The 27,841-nt window shown below is 43.8% G+C and overlaps 1 protein-coding gene across 2 annotated transcripts; it reads right to left on the reverse strand.

Moving 5' to 3' along the window:
- Positions 1 to 137: 137 nt before the first annotated feature.
- TRMT10B (tRNA methyltransferase 10B) lies at positions 138 to 27,841 on the reverse strand. 2 transcript variants are annotated; one of them, XM_083183862.1, is made up of 10 exons: positions 27,693 to 27,792; positions 21,749 to 21,865; positions 21,248 to 21,447; positions 17,839 to 17,938; positions 13,439 to 13,566; positions 11,785 to 11,937; positions 11,119 to 11,197; positions 10,529 to 10,596; positions 5,720 to 5,843; positions 138 to 943 (listed from the first exon to the last, which is right to left on the reverse strand). In XM_083183862.1, the coding sequence occupies exons 2-10, from the start codon at positions 21,765 to 21,767 to the stop codon at positions 834 to 836; spliced, it is 981 nt and encodes a 326-aa protein (XP_083039988.1). In that variant the 5' UTR covers positions 21,768 to 21,865; positions 27,693 to 27,792; the 3' UTR covers positions 138 to 833. The 2 variants fall into 2 exon arrangements, with proteins under 2 accessions (XP_083039988.1, XP_083039997.1); XM_083183871.1 differs by lacking the exon at positions 21,749 to 21,865 and having other exon boundaries at positions 27,693 to 27,841.

Below are 27,841 nucleotides of genomic sequence, written 5' to 3' on the forward strand. Positions count from 1 at the left end.
TGTAGTCCCCACTGTGTGGGCATCCTCGATAAGCTATCCATATTTCCTACAATTTAGCCTGACTCCTCCTTGTTGGCAGACATATGCAAATACAGTGTGCTGTGGCAGAAAAGCAAACAAAAAGGGAAATAAAAACATTTAACTTTTACGAATCCTTTTATTCTCTGTTTATGCATTGATTTGAGCCAATTTAGAAGTATAAGGAGACCAGATATACCATAGGTGGGGCTGGATGACATTTTAACATCAGTTTTGATTAGTCATCCATTCAGGATTGCTTGTGAACACATCTCGCTGGGACACACTGGGTGATATAGTAATGACATCACCTGCATATCATCCTTTATATAGGTCACCATCGTTAAAGATGCTGACGGACGCGGGTCCTTAATCACCCCCTTGTCGTCTGTACATGCTGCTCAATCTGACAATATCCATAACTATATTGGCGGCTGCTGGAATCGCTCCGGTGTGTACCCAGCAATACATTTTATAATAATTGGACTATTATTTCTACCCTAAAAGGATGTGTCAAATTGTTTTCACTTTTAAAGTAATAAATATAATTGAAGGTAAAATCCATGCTACACTTTAGAGAAAAACGCTAAATTAATAAAAAATTTCAGAAAAAATGAAAAGAGTGTATGTATATATACAGTATATATTCTTCTTTTAAATACTCTACTACAAGAATCATTCTATATTACAACTTCCAACAAGATTTTTATAAAATCACAACATTGTGGAAAATATTTTTCTTAAAATAAATTCAAAAAATAATTTAAAATAGATATTTGTAAAACGTATAACTGTTTGAAGTGCAGATTTGTTTTTCACAGTGTAACTTCATCACGGAGAACAAAGCCTTTTCCTGGTGAAACTCCGGCTTTCAGTGCTTCTGGCCAGCTAAGCGTTTCATGGTAAGTGCATAACACATCAAACACTGGAGGAAAAAAATAAATAATAGTTATACATTGTCCTTCCGAAATGCTGCAATACAAAGTTGAGCATTTTTGTACAAAAAGAGACACCGAGAAAGAAGACAGGTTGGATACATTTTGTCAATATCATAAAGTACACATGCAGAGCATGTTGAAATTCATGTAGATAGAACATTAATGGTGGACTAGCGGTGACTAATCTGGTCCTGGGACTCCAGCTGTGTCTTCTGGTCAACGGTCTGAGCTTTCTAGCTGTTCCTGCCGCGAGTATCATTAACTTTACCCTTAGTGCCTAACTCACCAGTCAGTGAGGAGACCTGCCTTATATATGTGTTCCCAATGGTGCTGGAGGAGATACAGGGGAGCAAGCTTTCGCTAACTAGCATCTACGAGGCCATTACCTGATGTTTCTCATACTACTGAAGAGCATCTACTACAATCTCAGCCTGAACCAGTGTTGCACCTGCTAGAGGAAGGATAAAAAGGAGGCATCCAGTATAATTCAATCCTAAAAATCCTGGGATTGATATTTTTCCAATCTCAAATCCTAAAATTTACAAACATGGGCAGGATTGAATTCCCTAATGGCATCCTGCTTAAAAAGAGTTGTTCTCATACACCACTGGTGCAGTCACACAAAAGGACCCCTCTCGGCACACAAGGTCACATGCTCACCAGGTCTTCTAGCGTAGGGGCCTATTTTGTGCCAGAAAGTGTGTATTTGTTGCTACCAATTCAACTAGGACACACCAGGATACTGTGCTGTCTTATTTCATATAGGACGCTTGTATATTTCTCTGCAACGGTCACTGAATCTACATACACATACAAGTTCTAGTTTGCTCTGTAAATAGATGTAGTACACACAGATATATTAGTAACACGATTGGTTGTGTGATGTATTGAGGATAAACAGGAGGACACCCCTGTAGTCACTTTCAATTCAACTCAGAATCAACCCCATAATTGACAATGTTCTTTATAATGCTACATGTCTTGCCATAAATAGAAATCATGCAAAATGTGGCCATTAAATTTACATCTTAACACTTGTGTATGTCCTGTAAGGTTCCTTCTGACATGTTTGATTCAAGGTTTCTAGGTAAACTATATTTTATTGGGATGCAGTCATCATCCCAACTGCCTTCAGAAGACTGGATATCCTAAAGCTGGGGTAGCCAACCCTAGTCCTCGAGAGCTACCAACAGTGCATGTTTTGCAGGTCTCCTCACAGAATCACAAGTGAGCTAATTAGCTCCATCTGTGTATCTTTTAAAATGTGTCAGTGATTAATGAGTGCAGCTGTGCAGCAGTTAGGTTGCCTGGAAAATGTGAACTGTTGGTAGCTCTCGAGGGCTAGGGTTGGCTACCACTGTCCTAAAGGATCAGGATGCCGAAATTCTGACAGACAGCATCCTTATCGGTGCGTATGCAGAGTGGGTTAGGTTTAGGCACTAGTGGAGGGACTTCGGTTTAGGCTGTGGGCAGGGGAAGGTTAGAATGCCGGGAGAGAGGGTTGGGTTTAGGAACCTATATGGGGAGGGGTTTAGGGATAGGCCCTAGCAGGGAGGGTTATGTTGCCAGAAAGGAGGTGTGATGGAAGTATGGTTACCTGACCACTTTTGAGATTCCCTCCTATGGGATGAAAGTCAGTCTCTTCTTTGGCCGGGAATCGCCAGCATGTCTCCGCTTGCGATCGCCGGCGCAGAGGCGCTCCATCTGACTGGGACGTGCGTATGTCTCACACGTCCCAGTTTCAGGACGGCGCAGCTGCGGGTAGCTGCCCGCTCCCACTTCAGGGAGACGGGCAGGGGGCACCGGGGGAGGTGGCAGAGCCAGCTCCATAGCTACAGGGCATGGGCGAGTGTCTCGTGCACGCACACCCCTGGTGAGAGCCTGCAAGGAAGAGGGCTGCTACATCTGTATCCCATTTTATTGCCCCCCAATATATCATTATGCACCAATCTATATTGTATATTGAATATGAATAAGTGTGACACAATAATGTTCACTACCCAACAGATGACCAATGCAAGATTATGTACCGTTGTGGTGTAAAAAGATTATTGATGCATACTAAACAAATAATAGAAGGAACACAAGAACTTGCCTCCTACTTTAAAAGGACAAGATAGATAACATCCGAGATGAAATGGTATGCACTTCCACAACCTCTAACCCTTTTTCTTCCCCATCTGAACCCTCTGACACTTTCTCTTCATTTGAGCCCACAAATGAAAAGGAAGTATCCACACTCTTATCCTCCTACTCTACTACCTCTCCTCTTGATCCAATACCTGCACAAGTCATTAAAAAAAAAAAATCTATCTCCTGTGCTTATTCCAACCTTAACTAAAATCTGCAATCTCTCTCTTGCTACTGGTACTTTTCCTTCCCTGCTCAAACATGCAGTGATTACTCCCATTCTGAAAAAACACAATGCTGACCCTAACTCTCTCTCTAACTATCTTTCAGCTCCCATGCCTCTCCAAGCTACTCGAGAGACTTGCCTACTCTCGCCTTACAAACTTTCTTAACTCTCACACCCTTTTAGACCCACTTCAGTCAGGCTTTCGCTCCCAACACTCCACTAAGACAGCACTGACTAAAGTAGTGAATGATCTGGTAACTGCTAAGTCTAAAGGCTATTACTCACTACTTATTCTTCTAGATCTTTTTGCTGCGTTTGACACTGTGGATCACACTCTTCTCCTACAAACACTACACACCCTAGGTCTTAATGATACAGCCCTTTCCTGGTTCAAATCTTACCTATCTGATCGCTCTTTCAGTGTTCGCTTCTCTGACTCTACTTCCTCTGTCAGTCGGAGTTCCGCAAGGCTCAGTCTTAAGTCCTCTGCTTTTCTCAATCTATACTTCCTCTCTTGGCAAACTAATCAGCTCTTTCAGATTTCAGTATCACTTGTATGCGGATGATACTCAAATCTATCAACCCCAGAGTTGTTACCAGTGGTTTTGGGCTGAGTCTCTCTCCCATCTCATCTTGGATGTCTTCTCGCCAACTCAATATTTCCAAAATGGAATTACTTATATTCTCGCCAACTAAGAACAGTTACCATCCTGATATCTCCATCGCTGTTGACAACTCAACAATCTACCCTTCCCCACAAGCTCGTTGCTTAGGGGTCATCCTCGACTCTAAACTGTCCTTTCTTCCACACATTCAATCTGTCTCCAAATCATGTTACATGCATCTAAAAAAAAATATCCAAAATACGACCGTATCTCACACAAAACACTACTAAATCTTTTATCCATGCACGTATTATATCCCGCATTGATTATTGCAATAGCCTCCTAACTGGTCTTTCCAAGAACAGACTCTCACCACTGCAATCCATTTTAAATGCTGCTGCTAGGCTGATCTTTCTTGCAAGACACTCATCGTCTGCTGATCCGCTCTGCCAGTCCCTCCATTGGTTGCCTGTATTTTACCGTATTCAATATAAAACACTTCTACTCGCATATAAAGTTATTAACCATACTGCACCAGCATATATCTCCTTACTTATCACTAGAGACAGGATTATATGCAACATCAAAAGCTTGAAATATGCATGAAAAATACTTAAAATATGCATAAAAAGTGTTAAAACTATGCTACATTAAATAATAAAAAAAGTAATTTTTCACTTATTTATTTAAAATTCGGCTTACAATTAGTTGCAAATAACCCTCAAAAATAGGCCCAAAGCATCTGCAGATGTCTAGTGCTGTACACAGGATTTGTTTTCTTCCTGGCTGCTACAGCAGACTGCAGCGTCCAAAGCTCTTCTTGCATCAACTACACAGACCCTCATCTCCAGCGCCCATGGATCAAATGTCAGCATAGCGTGTGAGGGCGCGCAGTAAAAGGATTCCTCCCTGCGCCGCATACTCACTGTGACACGGCATTTCCTCCGCGCCACGTGCTGTCACAACTCTTCCGCCCACCTCCTCTGCTGCAGAAGTCTTTCTCTTGGTGTAAAGTCCCAGTTCAGGGGCAGGCAAAGGTTCAGGAGCTTTGTAATGGCATCTGCCCCGACTGACTTTTATCAACATGGAGTGGCAGTCTAGAGCAGTGTCAGACCAAGGTTCCCCACACTGTGCACGTATTGCCCTAGCCTGCACACTCTACCACTACCTGGACAGCAGCAGCAGGGCAGAGCAGTGCTGTAACTTGCGGTTGGTAAGAGGACGGGGGCTAAAATATGCACCAATACTAGATTTTAGGTAAAATATGCGATAACCAGTGAGAATGGGCAAAATATGCAAATGCATGTAATCCTGTATCTACTTATCACAAAATATCTCCATCTCGACCACTCCGCACAAGATCTGCGTCTCTTCTGCACGGATCACTAGCTCCCATTCACTATTACAGGACTTTCATAGGGCTGCTCCCATCCTATAGAATGCCCTTCCATGTACAATAAGACTCTCTGCTAGCCTCCAAACTTTCAAGTGTTCCCTGAAAACTCACCTCTTCAGGCAAGCCTTTCATATTTAAGTTCTACAAGCATAACCCTCTGAGGCACTTATGTATTATTTAGCTTCCCTTCTGGACTTGTAACTTTGTGGGACTGCTATGCTATTACTGGTGCCTGTCCTTGTGTTTCCCTCCTATGTCCCTACAGATTTTAACCTTGCAGCAGGGCCCTCCTACCTCCAAGTCTGTCTGTTGTTACCCAGTTTGTTTTATCACTGTCTACTATTGTAAAGCGCAACGGAATCTGCTGCTCTATATAAGAAACTGTAAATAAATAAACTAAACTCACCTTGGTTGATGGCCAGTATCTCCGAGTGAAAGTTTTTTATATTTACATTCTTAACCATGTATTCTTTTATTGGTAGCCGCGCAGTTTGTAGACCATTCTCTTTAGCTTTATGATATGTTACTTTCTAGACAATTACAGAGTAAATATTCTGTTATAACATAGACAAGAACATATTTTTATGGACATTTTAAAAATCCCAGTACTAAATCTGCCAGTCTCTTGATTTAAAAGGTTTCACTACATAGAGTTGGCTTCTCTGATGACTAATTGGCACCTTTCAACACAGTCGTTAGAAGACTTTAAAGTAGAAAGCTGTATCCAACCTCCCCTGATACAGAGTGCCACGTGGCACAGAATCATAGCAGTGGTCCCTGCTATATTTCTGTGCCAGGAATATGAAATCAATGGCGAGAGCTTGAATTACTTCCAGGATTTATTTCAAGTGTAAAACATCTTTAACCCAGTATATAACATTTAAAATATATAATAAAAAACAGTAAAAATGTGTGTCCAATGCATAGTATATTTATCTGTTAAATAAAAGCTTTATGAACATGTGTGACAAGTTATCCCATACATAGATGCAGTCTTATACCACTTTCACATCGCCGACACGTTTTAAAAACCGGTATTTAAAACGGTAATTAAAACGGGTCAGAGCCTTAACATTGCTGCAGATTACCGTTTTAAATACCGGTTTATACCCCTTTCACACCGCACTTTTAAAACGGTAAATTGCCGTTTTTTTTTCCCTTTTTTTTTTTTTTTTTAAGCTAAATACAATTGGGGGTTGTATGTGCTGATTCCCAACAAACTGCGGCAGTGCACCCAGATACCCAGCAAACTGCGGCAGTGCACCCAGATACCCAGCAAACTGCGGCAGGGCACCCAGATCCCCAGCAAACTGCGGCAGGGCACCCAGATCCCCAGCAAACTGCGGCAGCGCACCCAGATCCCCAGCAAACTGCGGCAGCGCACCCAGATCCCCAGCAGCCTGCTGCAGCGCACGGAAACCCCGTGATCCCTAGCAACCTCACGAATTTTGCTTGAGCAAAATCTTATGTTCGGTGTCTGGAGTCTCTGTGTTGAGAGAGGGAAGGGGAAACCATCTGGGAACGCGTCGTGTGATGAGAGACCGCAATGTGTCACTCACTCTGCAGGGCCGGATTTTGGGGTCAGCCTGCCCCTAGGCACCACACTCCCCCCCCCCCATTCCCCGGAGTACCTGGCCAGTTTATCCACGGCATTCAGTCAAGTCGCACAGTGTGTCCACCTGGCTGTTCAGCTTGTCCACCTGTTCCCGCAGCCGCCAGTCCTCACCTTGCACATCAATGACGGAACTCCTCCATCTCCGCCTGTAATCCTCCTGGCGGAGGCTCCTGCAGCTAGTGGCGGGCCACATCGACATCTCAGCACCAGCGTACATGCGGCTGAAGTGTCCGGGAGGGAGAGTGCATGCCGGCACAGGGAGCGCCCATGGAGGGAGCACTAGCAGCGCCCGCAGCATATAGTACCGCCGGCACCTGTATAAGCAGGAGCCTCGCCCTCACAGGTCACTAGCTACGGGTCTCTGCGGGCAGCCACGGGCAGCGACACTTCCAGGTACATGGGGGACGGGGTTTTTTTTTTTTTTCCCTTTTTAAAACGTTTAAGCCTGCACTGTGATGTACACATTCACATTGCACAAAAAACGGCAAGGAACCGTGTAGGACTCTGCTTTTTACACGGTTCGAAATGCCAGTTAACTTTAAACGGTAAATCGGCTGTGGTGCATTCACAGTGCAGGCTTAAACGTTTTAAAAAGGGAAAAAAACGGCAATTTACCGTTTTAAAAGTGCGATGTGAAAGGGGTATTAGTCTTTAGTTGCAGCAGGCAACAACATTCCAGTATTTTCACAGCATTACAGTACAACAGCATACAGATGTAAGAAGTACAGTTCACCATACTCCTCACAGCTTCTATTGACCCTACCGTAGGCCACACCCCCAGCCTATCACTTGGGTTGCTATTCCACCATCGGGAGCCCTTTCTCTTTGCTCTGGACACAGAAAGCCACAGGTGCTGCTAATCCGCAAAACCTCAATCACCTCTTTGGGAAAAGCTGGACTGGATCTAATCATTCTGTAGCTGCTCTAAAACCTGCTCCGGATAGTTCACATTCACTTCATGTGAACTTACACTGTCCCTGCCACAAATGGTAAAGGTATTTTTATTTTATACCACATTGTCTTTTGAACATGGTTATATTTTTTCAAGGTAATTTACATTTTTTTCATTGGTTAATAACCAATTATATATTTGCACGTTATTAATACATTGGCTCCCTATAAATTAATTTGTCTCACACTAACTTCAACAAACTATCATTCTGGAAGGAATGAGGATGGTTGAATGTTTTATGAGCTCCTGTCCACGGCTCCATCTGGGCCTGGTGTTGGCAGTGATCAGACACACTGATTTCCAGGACCGTACATGTGCTATGCCATGGGTCCTCAAACTGCGGCCCTCCAGATGTTGTGAAACTACAAATCCCAGCATGCCTTGCCACAGTTTTAACACTCCCTTATAGCAAAACTGTGGCAAGGCATGCTGGGATTTGTAGTTTCACAACATCTGGAGGGCCGCAGTTTGAGGACCCACGCGCTATGCAGTCCATATGCTGACTGGGCAGCTGAGGCAAAGGACCTTACTCTGGTCCACATGCAATGCTGCGAAATTCACAGAGTGCGTTTGGATGAAATGTTGCTCGCATGGCCACCTACCCCCCCTCACTCGCGGAGTTTCCCCGCTTGGCTGCAAATGAATGTTTAGCATAAACATCCATTTGCAGCCTTGGGTGCGGGGGTCAAATCATTCAATGGTTGGCAGCCATCAAATGATTTGGAAGGTGCACTCAAATCTAAGACACTCTCTGGTGTCTTAGATATGCGTTCTGCCTGTACAGGAAGAGGGCGCGCAGCTGGCATCCACTGATGTCAGCTGCCCGCCCCCTGCACCCGTGTCCCACCCGGATTAGTATCAGATGCCCAGCATTTTCATGAGAACACCCATGAAAAGCTGGGCATTCCCATGGGCGCAGCCTGCTGCCCCCACCCGCACTGCTAGGTGCGAACGGGAAGGTGAACTAGTAGTTCACCATGCCCGCTTGCACCATGCATCTGCACAAAACATTGCTCCCCTGTGCGAACATGCAGGGGAGCGATCAAATCAGAATAAGGCCTAAAGTGCAAAGAGACCTTACAGGTAGACTTAGATGGTGGATGTCTGCATCGGCCCACACTATTCTGGCATGACATATCCTGTTGTTAATATTTGGTATGCTTGGTTCATGGCCCAGTCGGAAGGTGGTGGGACATCCATCAGCAGACTTGCCAAGATGAGATACTTCACAATACTGCCATGTGGCATTCTTAAGTGACTCCATCCCTCCTAGTAACCGAACTTGATTGCCCAAGAGATCTCCATAGGACAACAAGCGACCATTCTGCTAAATTTTCCAATCTGATACCTACTGGTAGCCATCCTAATTATCTGCCTCTTCTCTTCCTTTCTGACACCATATTGACATCTTTGACTGGCCAGGGCCTTCATTTCCTTACTCAAATTCTGAGCATACTGGTCAATCTTGGCCTTTGCTCCATACTAGCCACTTTGTATATCTAGGTCCCCACACTAGGACTTTGATTCTACCATTTAGCCATCATGTGTCCCCACTATTGGATATAGTATTACCCCTATACATTAGTCCTGATTTTCCCTGCAGCTCCCCGGGAGGGGGACACACGAATAGGCACCTGATGTGCCAAGTTTTGCATGCAATGTATCACATGAAACTCCCAGGGAGCTGCAAGGTGGACGGCGGCAGACATCGAGGTGGCGGGCAGGGGAAGCTGCAAGGTGGATGGCGGGGGATGGTGCTAGCAGGGCAGAGACAGCGGGCAGTGACACAGAGGTGGCAGTAACGTAGAGCCGGGCAGGGGGAGTCGGGAGCTGTCTGTACTGAGAAAAAAAAAGCCCATACAATGAATGGGCAGCCTGTGATTGGCTGAGCGCTCTCTCAGCCAATTGCTGACTGGCTGAGAGAGCACTCAGCCATTCACAGGCTGCCCATTCATTGTATGGGCTTTTTTGTCCCCAGCACTGTCAGCTCCCGGCTCCCCCTGCCTGGCTCTACATTACTGCCGCCTCTGCCCTACTACCAGCGTCCCCGCCACCCTGCTCCCTCCACCTGCCCGGAGCACAGCTCCCTGCTCTGGCTCGCTAGCCACCTCACAGAGTCCCCTGCCCGGCAGCACATAAGCAAATCTTATGTGCAGCCCGTCCGACCTCCTGACTCCGATCCGATGTGCATCGGGCCGGACCGGGTGTCTAAACATGCGATTTGGCCCGATTTCACAGCCCGATCCATCTGAATGGGGTGAAATCGGGATAGTGTATGGGGGCCTTAAGAACGCAAGCTCTCTCATGGGCATTTCCCCAGCAGCATCCCAGACACACGATAGATCTTATGTGTGTAATTTCATATAAGATTCGCAACTCCCAGCATGCTGGTTGTTAGCAGCATCTTCAGATCTTAGGTGCAGCACATAAGATCGACCTCACAAAAACACAATGCATTGCACAAGCAATCGAAATCCTGCATCTTGCCTGAAATTGTTCTGATGTATGTCCAGCTTCAGGAACAATGCTCAGTGGTATGTTTTTTCATTTACATTTAAAATATATATATGACAAATCATGTCAAATATCCCACCAAGAGCAAGGATTTGAAAAGCAACCGTACTTTATTGTAAGATATATATACAAACCTTTTGAACACTTTCATCCACCAGTCCTCCAAGAACATATACTTTATATGGATCAATGTCTTCAAGAACTAATAAAAAAAAATATAATGCAAATAAGACTGATTGTTTTTTTTTTTTTTCAATACAAGGACTCACTAATGAGGGTATTTATCAAAGTCTGGGGAGAGATAAAATAGTGAATGATAAAATATTACCCAATCAGCTTCTGTTTACATTTTACAGGTGGTGTATGAAAAATAAAGTATAAACCAATAAGCTCATAACTGTTATCACAATTTTATCTCCCCCCAAGCTTTGATAAATAACCCACTAGATATTGTAACCGAAACACTGCCATCTGCTGGCAGCGAGTGAAACTATATCTCATTCACATAAAAAAAAGATACAAATCTGCGGTAGCTAAACTTTGCTTAATTACAAACAAAAATGTACATCTACTGCAATACAAAGTTAAGAAACATAAAAAATATCAGATTCAACCAAAATCACAGATGTACCAATAGTAAGACATAATTTAAAGTTAATATTTGGAAAAGTACAGTAGTACATAATACAGCTTTGAATACCAGTAATAAAGTTTAGAGGCCTACCATTGTCAGAGTCTGGAGTGAGATAAATTATGGCCTCAAATGGAAACAGGTTTATAAAGCTGTTTTCTGTTGATTCAATCTTTAAAAAAAAATAAAAAGACATAGATAAAGGGAGTATTAAATCTGCGGGTCACGGCTGTTGAGCTGGCTCGACAGCAATGGCCCAGTCCCGTTCTCGGTCAGCTCGACCGAGAACAAGCAGGTGGGATTCAATGTCACACCTGCCGCGGGGCAAGAAGGGGGCGTGGCCATGAGAAGTGGCTGGGAATAGTCGAGCTGCGGAACGAGCCCAAATGCTTGTGAAGTCTGGCTCGTTCTGCTAGATCCCCTGCTCAATGCTGTCAAGGACGACAGCATTGAATAGGGCCCGACAGCCATCTCCCCCGACGGGAGATGCTCGCCGGTGATTGAATACCCACCTAATCCAAAATTTACAACATTTAATTTTTTTTTTTAAGAATTATGAAAAATTTCAAATGAAAATGAAAAAAATCTTTGAGAAGTCACGCAAATCCTCCTAGATACAAACAGTTTATGATAGTATTGTAATAGTAATTTTTTTTTCAATGTTGACATACAAGTGGAACTTTCCAGGGCATTGAAGGTTACAGCATTTCTCTTAGTGTCTAACTAATACATTATTAGGAATCAAGGAAATAAACTTACAAGATAATGGACAAATCCGTCATTCATTCGCACACATTCCTCATATAATTGACTGTTTTCTACAAAACCTGTCAGGTAAAGCCAGAACGGTTTTGCAGTTTTCTTGTTTGATCCATAAAGCCTTCTGATTTGAGCAGCTAGACGACTTGTTTCCTAAAAGACAAATAAAAAAAATATAGCCATACAGGCCATATTTGAAGAAAATTTAAAAATTATAGAAAGATATTGTGCAAGAGATTAAACAGAATATGAATACAAATATAACAAATTACATTTAAGGGGGTATTCAATTTTGGGTCACGGCTGTCGAGCTGTCCCGACAGCCGTGACCCTGTCCCGTTCTCGGTCTGCTCGACCAAGAATTTGCAGGCGGGATTCAATGTCCTGCCTGCAGCAGGATGAGAAGGGGGCGTGGCCGCGAGCTTTGGCTGGGAGCTTGTCACTTCCTGGTCGTTCTCGGCAGAACGAGCCCGACTGCTTGTTCAATGCTGTCGGGAAAGATAGCCTTGTATAGGGCCCCGCAGCCATCTTCCCCGTTGGGAGATGGCTGCGGGAGATTGAATACCCCCCTTAAATCTCAAAATAAATAAATTAAGAACAATACATAAATAAATGTTACAGGATAAAAATTGCAAAAATAATTTAAAATGAGCTGCCATTTCCAATAAAGATATTTGCCAATGACCTTAATCCCAGGAATAGACAAATGGAGGTATCCAATTAGCAGTGGTGATTCTCTATCCCACTATGTACTAAGCCTCAGAGTGACAAGCGGAGAGATGGTTTCTGGCTCTTATATCCTGATACTCGCAATGTTCTTGCAAAGTAAATGGCCCACACACACTGGTGACAATTCAATGCTATATTTTGTATTTATAGGTTAGATATGATTCAAGGGATGGTTATTTATATTTCTTTATAATCATTTGTGTAACCTGGTTATCAAATCTCCTGCTGCTGTGTTAAATATCTGATCAATAAAAATACTTTTTTCAAAAGAAAATATGGTACTTATGTAGTATCTGGGCTGCCGATTTTTTGATTGTATGCCTTAAGTTAAGGCATACAATCAGATGCGATGCGATATCGCATCGCATGCGACCATCGGATGCGATGACCCGATTTTTCCATAGGAATCAATGTTAAAATGGACTGAGTCCATTTTAACATGGAATTCAATGGGAAAAAGGGGTCCTTTTCATACCCCTACTATCCAAGTGGGCATGGAGTTGGATATAAACCTGTGGCGAGCGTAGCGAGCCACCGAGCCCGAAGCGTGGCGAGCGAAGCGAGCCCCGCGAGGGGACGGTATTCTGTGTCCCCTCGCGGGGCTCGCTACGCTTCGGGCTCGGTGGCTCGCTACGCTCGCCACAGGTTTATATCCAACTCCATGCCCACTTGGATAGTAGGGGTATGAAAAGGACCCCTTTTTACCATTGAATTCCATGTTAAAATGGACTCAGTCCATTTTAACATTGATTCCTATGGAAAAATCGGGTCATCGCATCGCATCCGATGGTCGCATGCGATGCGATGTACCCGATTTAGAAATCGGCAGCCCAGATACTACATAAGTACCGAAAATATTACAAATGATCATATGCACGAAAAATAAAAAAAGACGCAACATGACCGATCTTTAAAAGGACATTACCTTCTTGCTCATGTGATCAGTCATACTCAAATCAATGCAAAGTCTAGGACCAGAATCCTTTGCGTTTAAAAGGCGCTCCTTGGTCAAAGCTTTTAAAAACTTTTTACTGTGTTGCTGTTGGCTGGTACCTACAAAAAGTATAGGATATAGCCCCTATTACATTTTTATTGTTTTTTTTTTTTCCCTATTGTATGTATTATTTTAATCACACCTTCACCTCCCTACATAGCACTTATGTGCTTCTTATTTAACACTTACTAATTTTCATTTGTGTGCTGCCCTGGAGTAGTCAGCCTGTGTCGGCATGTTGGGGGCCCACACCCCAGACCCATACCCAGTGTTAGGGACCCCCAGTGACAGAGACGCCTTGACGTACGGCCTGGGGGCTTAACCCTATATCTGCAGATATATGCAACCAAGATCTCTGTATTGTCTGATTATTATATGTATATTTCTCATTCAGTGTGCAATAGGGATACAAACTGTTTTTCTTTTATAGCCCCTATTAGCTACCAGTGATGGTTCATTCCTCAAAATAATAGTGAAGGTTTCAGTTCCCCTATTACGGTGAAAATGGCAAAGAGCATTGGACCTCCCCTGTCACAAGCAAACAAGAATGGATTACTCAAAATAAATGACTAAATAATAAACGCAAAAACAAAAAAATAATACTAGTGGTAGACTTTACAATAGGGAACTGATATTGTGAGCTCTGAGATTTTAACACTCAAATATATTGGGGTCCCAAAGAGTGCTAATAACAATGCAGCCTTTTTACTAATATGGGGCTACACCAAAAGCTCCAATAGCACACAAAGAAAAAATACAAAGACCAATTGTGTAATCCGAACACAATTAAAACAAAAAAAATCTCACCATTCAGTATGGTTCAATGGGGCAGATGTATTAAGCCTTAACAAGAGATTAATGCAAGTGTGATAAGGAGAGATAAACGTCCAGCCAATCACCTGCCAACTGCCATGTTACAGGCTGTGTTTGGAAAAAAAAGTCAGTAAGGAGCTGATTGGCTGGACGTTTATCTCTCCTTATCACCCTTGAATTTATCTCTTGTTAAGGCTTAATACATCTGTACCATTATTAGAGGAGTGTATAGTTCCTATACCACCACCAATATATAGTAAGTGTTGCCCCTCTACATTAAACTCACTGCCTATGGCTGAAAGCTTAATGTACTGAATACTTCACACTTTTCTTGCCCAATATGAAGTATTCGTGCAATCCTCTTAACTAAAACCAAACATCAAATGACTGGAATGTACCTGGGGGTTCCTAGAAGCTGTGAGTGTAAGCATGTGTTAAATATACTAGTAATGAGATCTGAGACTGATTTCTTCACATTTCCATCTCAGCACGTGGATATATCGTTCTCACTACTTGGAAACCTACAGATATTCATTTCGTCCCTATGGGTCAATGCATTCCCAGTAACTGGCTATCTGTGTATACTTATTTATGCATGTAAATTTGGACTACAGAAAATGTAAATGTTCATAATAGCCTTAGTATTTCCTGCTAGTGTGCTCTGCATACTGGGTTTTTTTTTCCCCATTAGCAACCTCCCGAAACGATGTCCCTGAACATGTCATAAATTGCCTGCATTGGGCTAATTCAACATAAGCACATTCACATTACTATGTTTCTTACACTAAAGCAGGCTTGTCCAACCCGCGGCCTGCGGGCCGCATGCGGCCCAGGTCGGGTAGTAATGCGGCCCAGTGCATTTTATAGAAATTCTAAATATAAATTATAGGGCAACTCCGCCCGCAGCAGCGTCTCCGTGCTGGCCGCGGCACTGTGCCCAAAGTAAAGATGGCCGCAGCCAGCATCGAGTTCTCCCAAACCTAAAATGGCCGCGGGAGCGCTGGTGTGCATGCGCAGGCGCACTCAGCTGCTCCCGCAGTCCGAAGGACGTCTGTGCTGGCGCTTCCCCCACGTAATTCATCCCAGCAGGGCTGGATGATGATCTGATGGGTGGCGGCGGCAGGAGCAGGCAGCCAGGCCAGCGGTGACTTCTCATACCCCCACTACCATCAGCTGTGGTGAGTAATCACTACAGGGGGCATTATGAATATAAGTGGCATTACCAGGGGGCATTATATTCATAATGCCCCCTGGTAATGCCACTTATATTCATAATGCCCCCTGGTAATGACACTTATATTCATAATGCCCCCTGTTAATGCCAGGGGGCATTGTGAATAGAAGTGGCATTACCAGGGGGCATTGTGAATAGAAATGGCATTACCAGGGGGCATTGTGAATAGAAGTGGCATTACCAGGGGGCATTGTGAATAGAAGTGGCATTACCAGGGGGCATTGTGAATAGAAGTGGCATTACCAGGGGGCATTGTGAATAGAAGTGGCATTACCAGGGGGCATTGTGAATAGAAGTGGCATTACCAGGGGGCATTATGAATAGAAGTGGCATTACCAGGGGGCATTATGAATAGAAGTGGCATTACCAGGGGGCATTATGAACATAAGTGTGAATATGCCCCACACACCTTGATGATTATTAATTAATGAGCATCAAGGTGTGGGGCATATGTTTAATGAGCATCAATGTGTGGGGCATATGTATAAAGGAGCTTCACGCTGTGGGGCATTTGTATAATGGAGCATCACAGTGTGGCATATGTATAATGGAGCATCACGGTGTGGCATATGTATAATGGTGCATCACGGTGTGGGACATATAGATAATGGTGATTGACAGTGTGTGTGGTATATGTATAATGAAGCTTAATGTGGGGCATATGTATAGGGGGGCATGTGTGTCACCTGGCACTGTGGGGGCATGTGTGTCACCTGGCACTGTGGGGGCATGTGTGTCACCTGGCACTGTGGGGGCATGTGTGTCACCTGGCACTGTGGGGGCATGTGTGTCACCTGGCACTGTGGGGGCATGTGTGTCACCTGGCACTGTGGGGGCATGTGTGTCACCTGGCACTGTGGGGGCATGTGTGTCACCTGGCACTGTGGGGGCATGTGTGTCACCTGGCACTGTGGGGGCATGTGTGTCACCTGGCACTGTGGGGGCATGTGTGTCACCTGGCACTGTGGGGGCATGTGTGTCACCTGGCATTGTGGGGGCATGTGTGTCACCTGGCATTGTGGGGGCATGTGTGTCACCTGGCACTGTGGGGGCATATGTGTCATATGGCACTGTGGGGGCATATGTGTCACCTGGCACCCTGTGTCAGAATGTGAATTTTTACTCATTCCCTGTGTCAGAATGTGTATTTCAGCTTATTTTCTGTGTCACAATGTGAATTTTGGCTTATTCTGTGGGTCACAATGTGAATTTTTACTCATTCCCTGTGTCACATTGTGAATTTCGGCTTATTCTCTGTGTCAGAAAGTGAATTTCGGCTTATTCTGTGTCAGAATGTGAATTTGTACTCATTCCCTGTGTCACATTGTGAATTTTGGCTTATTCTCTGTGTCAGAATGTGAATTTCGGCTTATTCTCTGTGTCAGAATGTGAATTTCGGCTTATTCTCTGTGTCAGAATGTGAATTTCGGCTTATTCTCTGTGTCAGAATGTGAATTTCGGCCTATTCTCTGTGTCAGAATGTGAGAAACAATGTCAAACATCTCACTAACTTCATTTCCAATTAAGTTTAATATGTTAACTATGTTGTCTATGTTTTTTTTTGGATGATCAGGTATTGTTACTGTTATTTTATTTTATGTGCGGCCCAAACCAAATTTTCATCTTCTAATGTGGCCCAGGGAAGGTGAAAGGTTGGACACCCCTGCACTAAAGTGACTACTTTTCTTTCTTCACTGATTACATAGTCCCATTGCTCCCCAGTCTACCATTGGCAGATTTGTCCCCCTGTAATGAATCAGGATTGCTAATTCCTGGCTTAGGTAGACATTTTTTGATTGAAAAAGCAGGTCTTTATTGTACATAAAGAATGCAAAAAACTGAATATAACATTTAGAATGGCTTAGGTACACATTCATCCACTTGCTCCAATTACTTAGTGTTTTTATTATAACCTTCTAATTCTTTATAACCTTCCATCATCTCTAAAAACCTGGTCCAACTCATGGCTGCAAGATTTCTTCTATTCAACCAACTCACCTTCAGGCCCTATCTATCTCAACAATCTTTAAACCCTCCTTGAAGATTACAGTTCTTTTACTCCATCAGAACTAACTATGTATGTTGCTGCTAGCAATTAGGTTATGGCACTTTCAGTGTTTATTTTCCTTTTTGTTACAGTGAAACAACATACTTTATTTGCACGATCAGTTTGTAAATAATAACTGTCTCCAAGCATGTGGTCGTAAAATTATTAAGATTTTAATAATGTAAAATTAAATAGATTACACAAAGTAAATTATCTGTTGATGAAAGATCACATTACCTGTCAGTTTTTCTTTCCGTCTCTCTTTTTCTTGCTTTCTTTTACTTTTTTTGGCTGCCAGAATTTTTTCCCAATGTCTTTGTTTCCTCAGAACATTTCGCTAAGGAAAAAAAAAATAATAATAAAAAAAAATTGGGACACTTGCAGGGGTGCCTTGGATTGGTGTCCCAGGAACAATTATAATTTTTATATTTACGATAAATAGGCAAAACCCATGCTGGCTACTAATCATAAATATGAACCTAAGCATGAGAAATAAACACAATTTACTTAATTTAATATTTTACTACTGAATTTTTTAAATAAGAATGTTTTGGCAAAGAGGTGCTGTGAATACAATTCTGATACTCAAGGGTACCGTGACTGAAAAAAGTTTGGGAACCACTACCTAATGCTGGTCACACATCAGTCCAACTTTCCTCCAACCATCCAACTAGTTGGTTGGATGGAATAAAGACCTGGTACTGGATAGGAGCAAATGTAATTTGTAATTAAGTAATTTGTTTCCCAAATTGGAGTATGGACAACAACTGTCACTCAGACAATGTGCTCTAGTTGGACCTATTTGATTTAAACAATTTCACTGAATGTTTTTGTCCATTCTCCTAAGTTTGTGAGCAAATTGCTTATTGGCATTTGCCCCCCATACAGTACCAGATTTTCATTCCAACCAACTAGTTGGATGGTTGGAAGAAAGTTGGTCTGATATGTGGCCAGCATTAGCTTGTCACCTTAGTAAATCACGAATAATGACTGATTCATAGTACACAAACCATTGGTAGGAGTAATTTGCATCCTAGTTTGGGGGTGGGAGGAGGCTGCCCTGGGCAGCGTTCCTAGAAACCAGTATGTGTTGTCCCCGCCTTCAAGAAGGGCGGAGTCTACTGTCTGCATATTCCAACACAGATTTACTAGCCCAGGAAGCATGAACAGTTTAGCAATCCTGAGGGTAACTGATGACTGATGCACACAAAGGGGGTAGATTTGGTTCATGCACCATCCTAAAATCAAACTCCCTGTTCGCAAAATACCTTTGATGCTAATAAGTTCCCTAAAAAAGGACCCTGTTCCTTCTAATGACTTCCACCTCTGCCATTACCTTCAAGAATATCCATTAAGCCAAAGGACAGTCTGAAAGCAAGGATGACATACTAAAGATACCATAGGCTATCATTAGAACTACTAATAGTAAATGTTTTTTTATAGATCTGTATTGGCATATTACTATGTACATTCTGTAGACCAGACCTACAGGGGCTTATGTAATAACTGGTGAGCTGCAGGATGTGTAGGAATTCCACAGAGACTGCCTGTTTTTTTTAAAGTTCCAAACTTTCTAAAACGTTTTGATTGGCTTTAATCGTATCTACGACGTTCTGGGATTAATACGTCTTCAGGATCCTGATTAGATGTACTAAGCTTGACAAGTAACAAAACCTATTTTGTTTCTCTTATGGTAAAGGCCCCCACATACAGCACGTCATTCAGGCATTTTCTGAGCGATTCTAACAAATCGCTCAGAAAATGCCTGAAGATGCATGTAAATCGCTGTGTATATAGCCCACACAGCGATTTACATGCGCGCACCCGCCGTTCTGAATCTGTCCAAGATTCAGAACGGACGGGCTGTACAATTCAGAGCAGTCGCTCAGAAAGCTCCTGCTCATCTCCCGCATGTGTGGCTGCAGGTAGATGAGCAGGGCCGAGCGACTGCGGACGCCGCAGACCCGCCGCACAACCCGCCGCCGCCACCCCTGACCCCCCTCCCCCACCAGCTGTAGCACCCATCGCCACCCCCACCTCACCTCTCCTCTCGGCGGCAGCGGGGCGGCAGCGCGGCGGACATGTAAAAAAAAAAAAAAAATTTCAATTTCAAAATGGCCGGGGCCAGCCAATCACGGCTCGCCGCGTCATTGCCTCGCCCCCTAGCTGGCTATATTAGCCAGCTCGAGACGGGGTAGGGGCAGTCAGTCCGACGGCGGAGAAGGAGAGAAGAGCTCCTGAAGTCCTGGGAGGCGCGGCCAATGCAAAAGAGCTTAAAAGGCCGCCGCCCCCAGGTGAAGAACACAGATAAAGAGGCAGAAGCCCTGGGAGGCGGCAGCCATGCAAAAGAGCTTAGGCGGCTGCCGCCCCCAGGTGAAGATGCCGCAGAAGCCCTGGGGGGCTGAGCTCCCCTGGGTGAAAAAAGAAGAATCAGATTAATAAAATATTTTAAAACCAGTGTTTGTGTGTTTTATTTTAATATTTCCTTTACAGGGGGGCTATAGGTACCGGCGGGCCTTTAATGCCCCACATGCTGGTACCTGTGGTTCTCCCAAGTACCAGCATGTGGGGCAGGCTTGCTGGGACCTGTAGTCCTACTGTAAAAGACAATATTACTGTTAAACAAGCTATCAACCCTGCACCCACCGCCCAGGGGTGCAGGGGATAGCCCCGGGCTGCAGCCCAGGCCTGGGGTGCCCTGGAGAGGGGGGACCCCCTTATTTGGGGGGTCCCCACCTCCCCAAAAACTCCCGGCCTGGGCTGACTAGTTAGGGTGGGTAATGCTTTGGCCACGGGACACCATCAAGCGTGTCCCCTGGCTATGGCATTACACCCCCTGCTAGTGGAGCCTGGTGCTGGTCTCCAAAATACGGGGGACCCCTATTCATTTTGTCCCCCCGTATTTTGGAAACCAGGGCCAGCTCAAGAGCCTGGTGCTGGTCCCCAAAATCCGGGGGACCCCACGCACTTTGTCCTCTGGATTTTGGGAACCAGGACCACTTAAAAAGCCTGGGGCTGGTCATGCGTGGGGGGGGGGGACCCCATGACATTTTTTTATTATACAAAATGATTGTCTGTATGACAGGACGAGACGCTGGACCCCGGACTTGGTAAGTATTTTTTTTTATGTCCGTTCCCACTGTACCACCAATGTTTAAAAGTTTGCATATGGGGGGGGGGGGGGGGGGGGTCGGTCGGTTCTGGGGGAACCACTAGCCACCAATGATTAACTTTTGGGGGGGGGGGGGCAATATTAGGGGGAGGTGAAAGAATACTTATTAAAGAGTAATAAGTAATGTTCAGTAATAATAACATTTTTGTGATGAAGTGCAGTGTTGTACTTCACTTTCTGTGACAGATTTGAAATCTCCCGTGCTGAATCTCCCAATTTGAATCTCTGACACAAATCTCTCTGTATGTGGCTCATTGTCTGAAATGAGCCACAAGAGTGAAATCTCTTGTGCTGAATCTCCCGTTATGTATCTCTGGCACACATCTCTGCGTATGTAGGGTCCTTAAGAGAGATGCTTCACTGTGATTGGTCAGTAACAATGTAAGTTAGCTTGCAGAGAATAATTGTTGAAGGGAACAGACTGGCAATAACATTTGACAAAAATTCTTTATCCCTTTTCCAAAACATGCTTACCGAACACCACGCCTTGTTCTCATGGGATGTTGACCCGGATTTGTCATTATCAACATCAATATGAATTAATGGGAGGAGTTTTAGTAAAGGGTACTCCTCTTCAATACACTCATTTTCAGCTTCATCTACAAATTCTGTTTTATTTGTAGGATTGCAAATGTTATCTTCAGCACATTTCATCATGTCTGTAGCAAGTACTCCTTTTGTACAAAAATAAATACAAACAAGTTGTTATATGCCTTATTATTACATTCAACATATATTATTAGCAGTATATGCATACATTATTTAATAAACATATACAGTATATATATATATATATATATATACATATACATACATATACACACACATATACACACACACATATATATAAGCAAACAGGAAACGGAGGCACTCAAGACAAACGAAATAAACACTCAGAACTCAGCCTGTTTTGTCTACGTTTCAATGGTCTGCTGCCATTTTCATCAGGACATAAATACATGTAAAAGCACTCACCCTTTATGTGCTCAGCCATCACCACAAGTCCATGTGCGCCGTGCGGGCGTCCTCCCGCCGCGGCTCTCACTGATGACGTCACCACGTGCACCCGTCAGCATAGAAACAAACAATAAACTGTCGGAAATAACAATGATGTAAGCAGGCATGTATGCACACATATGAAACCAGCAACATAAATACATATTTCAATAACGATATGAGGCAATACTACAAGAAGCAGTTTAGACCTAAAGTTTCATTAAGTCCATTAGGACTGAGTGTATCGAGGGTAAAGATCCACTTCGCTTCCCTCTGCAGGAGCAACCTGGATCTATTACCTCCCCTTTGCAGAGGTGGAATGTGATCGATTATCTTGTGTCTGATGGCAGTAGGTGAATGACCCATGGTCGCGTAGTGTCGCGCCATGGGTTGTTCACTGGTGCCTTTCAGGATAGCTGCCCGGATGGCCTGTCGATGCTGGGCCATTCTAACCTTAAATTAACAATCGGTTTTACCGATATAATACTTATCGCAGGGGCAAACTAAAACATATATCACAAATTTTGACGAACAGGTTAAACGATGTTTAATTTTGAACTCCTGGTTAGTGCGTGGATGTTTGATAGATTCACCTATCCACATGTAACTGCATGTAACGCAGCCTGTGCATTTAACGCATCCCTTCTTGGGTACACCCAAGAAGGTGCTGGATGGACTGCTATCAAAATTGGTGACATCGCTGTGAACCAACCAATCACGCAAATTGCGCCCCCTGGAATAACTGGTGACCAATTTTTTATTAGACAAAGATTTTAAATCTTTATCGGTCGTAATGATTGGCCAAAAATCTTTTATGGCTTTTCTGGAAGCAGTGCTAGCAGTGTTGTACTGTGTGGGCCAGAATAATCGATTATCATGACTTTTTTTGGATTTTCTTTTTAATGTGGTAGCTCTGGGGATGGCCAGGACACGTTCTTTGGTCTCCATTAGCATCCTGCGATCGTATCCACGATCCAGGAACTTATTGATCATAAGATCAAGTTGGTTATTCAGGTCAACCTCATCACTACAAATCCTGCGTACACGCAACATTTGTGAGAAAGGTAGACCCTTGACCACCGCAGGAGGATGAAAACTAGTAGGAGTAAGCAGCATAAAGCAGCATATTCCTATCGGTGGGCTTTACACAAAGAGTAGTGTTCAATGAGCCATCAACCAGGGAAATTCTAACATCCAAAAAGTCTATGACACTATCAGAGATGGTAGCTGTAAGCTTAATTGGACTAAAGCTGTTATTCTGACGATCAATTATTTCAGTGAGTGACGCTGCTGTGCCACTCCATAGTAATATCATGTCGTCGATGTAACGAGCATAGTAAAAAACATTTTTGCTGATGGTGGGATCTGAAAAAAATATCTCCCTTTCGATTTCCATCATATAGGCATTGGCGTACGATGGGGCCACGGAAGACCCCATCGCACAGCCAGATACCTGTAGGAAATATTCGCCATCAAAATAAAAATAATTTTTAGTCAACACCATCTCTAATAGGTCACAAAAAAAATTAACATCAGGGCCACAATATGCAGGATCACTGCAAATTAAATGACGAGTAGCTGCAATCCCTTCTGAATGCGGGATGCTGGTATACAATGCATTAACATCAATGCTACACAGTAAGCAACCAGATGGAACCACAGAAAGATTTTTCAATGCAAGCAATAAGGCCGTGGTATCTTGTAAGGAATATTGTGACCTCTGGACCACCGGCTGAAGATACACATCGAGATATGCGGAGACAGGCTGGAAAATCGAACCCCTGGCAGAGATGATGGGTCTGCCAGGGGGATTCTCCAGCCTCTTGTGAATCTTCGGCAGGGTATACAATAAAGGCTTCTTGGGAAACTCACAAGAAAGAATATTTTTAACCTTATTGCCAATAATGCCCATCTCAACCGCTTAAACGATGTACCTATCTAATTCCTTCTTAAAAGGAATGGTGGGATCTGATCTAAGAGGCTGATAAGTAGAACTGTCTGCTAACTGCCGTCTGATTTCAGATTTGTAAGCGGACAGATCTTGCACCACGATCGCACCGCCTTTGTCGGCGGCACGAATAACGATGTCACGCCTGGCACCTAGGGCTTTTAAAGCAGCCATTTGAGCTTTATTGAGATTAGGACGAATGCAGTTAGATGCAGAGTCCAGATCAATGGTAGAATTATCAATCAGTCTCACGAATGATTTGATCGATGGACTGTTCGATGGAGGGTCAAACAACGATCTAGGAGCCAGTTTCTGTAGTTCCATAGGTAAAATGTCAGCAGATTGAGCAGGGGTACGAGATCCAAAAAATTCTTGTAATTTCAGTTGCCGATGAAGTTTATAGGTCTCAGTTTTCCAGAGGAAGGAGTCATGATAAGTAGTGGGTACATAATTTAACCCTTTGTGTAACACTTCACATTCCACTTGAGACAGCGGGGTAGAAGAGAGGTTAAACACTAACTCTTGCCTCTCGGAGGTTTGCCTCCCTTGGAGCCGCTTCCACTGGCCTCCTCTGCGGCAGGGTCCCCTTCTCCTGCCCGTTGGGCCCGGGTCCGCACGGCTAAAGGGATAAATTTACCTCTTTGTGTTCTCTTCCCGCGTTGTTCGCGGTCACTTGCGGAATTAGCGGTGTCATTGGATGAATCCGATTGAAAATCACGCTGGAATCTCCTTCTATTTTTGAACCGGTTGCTATGCTGTTTGTTTCCCGTCAGCCAACCGTACACATTGTGAGATTCGTAATCGGCTTTTACTTTAAGATATTTTTCTTTTTTATATTTGAGTACATCACGCTTGTAAGTATCAACCTGGATTTGGATCTTTTCCAGCCATTTGTCTGTATTGTCAGACTCAAGGGTCTTCTTGTGCTGTAAATCAAACGCTGCTATTTTCTCTTTAGTCAAATTAAGCTCCTTAGTAGATTCCTCTATGACGAGCAGAAGCAGGTCGATTGAGCACTTATTTAAAATTGCGCACCACTTTTTACAAAAGGAAACGCTATGTCTTCCGATGGTGGGGATGTTGTTAATACGGAAGTTAAAATTGGTCACCAGTTATTCCAGGGGGCGCAATTTGCGTGATTGGTTGGTTCACAGCGATGTCACCAATTTTGATAGCAGTCCATCCAGCACCTTCTTGGGTGTACCCAAGAAGGGATGCGTTAAATGCACAGGCTGCCTTACATGCAGTTACATGTGGATAGGTGAATCTATCAAACATCCACGCACTAACCAGGAGTTCAAAATTAAACATCGTTTAACCTGTTCGTCACAATTTGTGATATATGTTTTAGTTTGCCCCTGCGATAAGTATTATATCGGTAAAACCGATTGTCAATTTAAGGTTAGAATGGCCCAGCATCGACAGGCCATCCGGGCAGCTATCCTGAAAGGCACCAGTGAACAACCCGTGGCGCGACACTACGCGACCATGGGTCATTCACCTACTGCCATCAGACACAAGATAATCGATCACATTCCACCTCTGCAAAGGGGAGGTAATAGATCCAGGTTGCTCCTGCAGAGGGAAGCGAAGTGGATCTTTACCCTCGATACACTCAGTCCTAATGGACTTAATGAAACTTTAGGTCTAAACTGCTTCTTGTAGTATTGCCTCATATCGTTATTGAAATATGTATTTATGTTGCTGGTTTCATGTTCCATATGTGTGCATACATGCCTGCTTACATCATTGTTATTTCCGACAGTTTATTGTTTGTTTCTATGGCGACGGGTGCACGTGGTGACGTCATCAGTGAGAGCCGCGGCGGGAGGACGCCCGCACGGCGCACATGGACTTGTGGTGATGGCTGAGCACATAAAGGGTGAGTGCTTTTACATGTATTTATGTCCTGATGAAAATGGCAGCAGACCATTGAAACGTAGACAAAACAGGCTGAGTTCTGAGTGTTTATTTCGTTTGTCTTGAGTGCCTCCGTTTCCTGTTTGCTTGTATGTTGACACATGCAAGTGATGTCGACTATTTGGACGGCAACAAGCACAGTTACCCATCTATTGTGAGTGCCAGTACCTGCATCTGACTAATATATATATGTATCTTCTATGGGCGGCACTCACTTCATCAAGAAAACTCGAACACAAGGAGTAGTTGAAGAATCTACGTTTCGGAGCTTTATTAACCCTCCGTCATCACGATGACGGAGGGTTAATAAAGCTCCGAAACGTAGATTCTTCAATTACTCCTTGTGTTCGAGTTTTCTTGATGAAGTGAGTGCCGCCCATAGAAGATACATGGATTTGGAATCCCGGCAGGGAAACCAGGGAAGGCACCACTCAAGCTGAATATTCCTGAGGTGTGCTGGCCAATACTGTGACGAGATATATATATATATATATATATATATATATATATATATATATATATATATATATATATATATATATATATATATATATATATATATATATATATATATATATATATATATATATATATATATAGAGAGATATATATACATAGATATATATATACATACACACACACACACACACACACACACACACACACACACACACACATATATATCACTATCCCTCTGGGCTTAGCTGGGGGTACTTGCCCGGGTGCCCATCTTTTCGGGGGGCCGCGCCGCCATTCAATATAGAAGCAAAAAATACATTGACTAACAGGGCTTGTTCTAATGAATATGAAGGGTTTTAATTGTATCTATGGTGTTCTGGGATTAATTAGTCTTCAGGATCCTGATTAGATGTACTAAGCTTGAAAAGTAATAAAAGGGAGTGATAAAACACTGGTGCCGAGAAGCGTGCGTGCCGCCAGATCACACTTTGAAAAAGGAGGAGGCCTGGCCAAGCCTCCTTTATTGTCCGCCCGCTCATTTCACCAGGTCTGGCTAAACTGTCTAGGGCAGGGGTCCTCAAACTATTTTGCTCTGGGACTCCATTAGACAATAACAATAATGACAGGACCCCAGCAAGTTACTGCAGAAGGTCACCACATCAAGTGTAGTCAGCAGACAGCACATACATGGCAGCAGTGTGGAGGAGTCTAAAATAACAGACAATTCAACAGATTTTTCAGACTCCTTGAATCACTGACTGTGCTTAGAGAAGTCATCAGCCTGATGGTCAGCAACATGGAGTCGCAACCCCATACTGAGAAGGTCGGGACCTACTTTGGGGTCCTGATATAGCTATCACCAGGAACATGGGGAAGGGGAGATTACAGACTCCCCATGTGGTTCGGACCATCCAGTTTTTGCTACATTCCCGGACCATACAGGGAGGCTTTATTTTCCCCCTTCTCCACTCCCTGGTGACAGGTGTCACGTGCAGCCCCCCCGGACCGGACTCTACAAGCTCCGGACTGCAGATTTTGATGTCCGTTCCGGGGGTCTTGTCCTGGTCCAGTTTTTACCTATATCCGGTAAAACCAGCTATGGTCACCCATTTTATAGTATGCTCAGCTGCAACCAGGGCTATTTTTGTGCAGGCTCTAGCAGGAACTGTGGCCCTTATTATAGTTCACTCTTTCTAACAAAATATTTCTTAGATGGACAAAACCATGTGCACTGCAGGTGAGGCAGGTGTTACTTGTGCAAAGATAATTAGATTTGGGTGGGGTTTTACACCTGCCTCACCTGCAGTGCAAATGGTTTTGTCCATCTAAGAAATATTTTGTCAGAAAGAGTGAACTAGAATAAGGGCCACAGTTCCTGCTGCAGCCTGCACAAAAATAGCCCTGGCTGCAACCAATGGCCATTCCTAGTTAAAGGCAGTGGATGATACATGATACCAGAAAGGGGGTGATAGGCAGAACTTCAAGTCAGACTATTATCAACACACTAGAAATCCTCTAGCACCTAGACCTCTATAGTGTGCTGGGAAAACCTGGGAAAATCAGCATGCAACAATACTCAGCGTGCAGTATACTCACAACCGGATCCTGCAAAAGGACTCTGCCGGCTCACACACAGCATATGATGGAGGGATGGGCATGGAGGAGCCCAGGCAGCAGTCTCACACTAGGCAGTGACTCGCGCATTTAATGACATCATCACTAAGCTCTAATGATTGGAGATCAGC

The sequence above is a fragment of the Crinia signifera genome, chromosome 1 (genome assembly GCF_055691185.1).
Source record: "Crinia signifera chromosome 1, ASM5569118v1, whole genome shotgun sequence".
NCBI classification, from domain to species: Eukaryota; Metazoa; Chordata; class Amphibia; order Anura; family Myobatrachidae; genus Crinia; species Crinia signifera.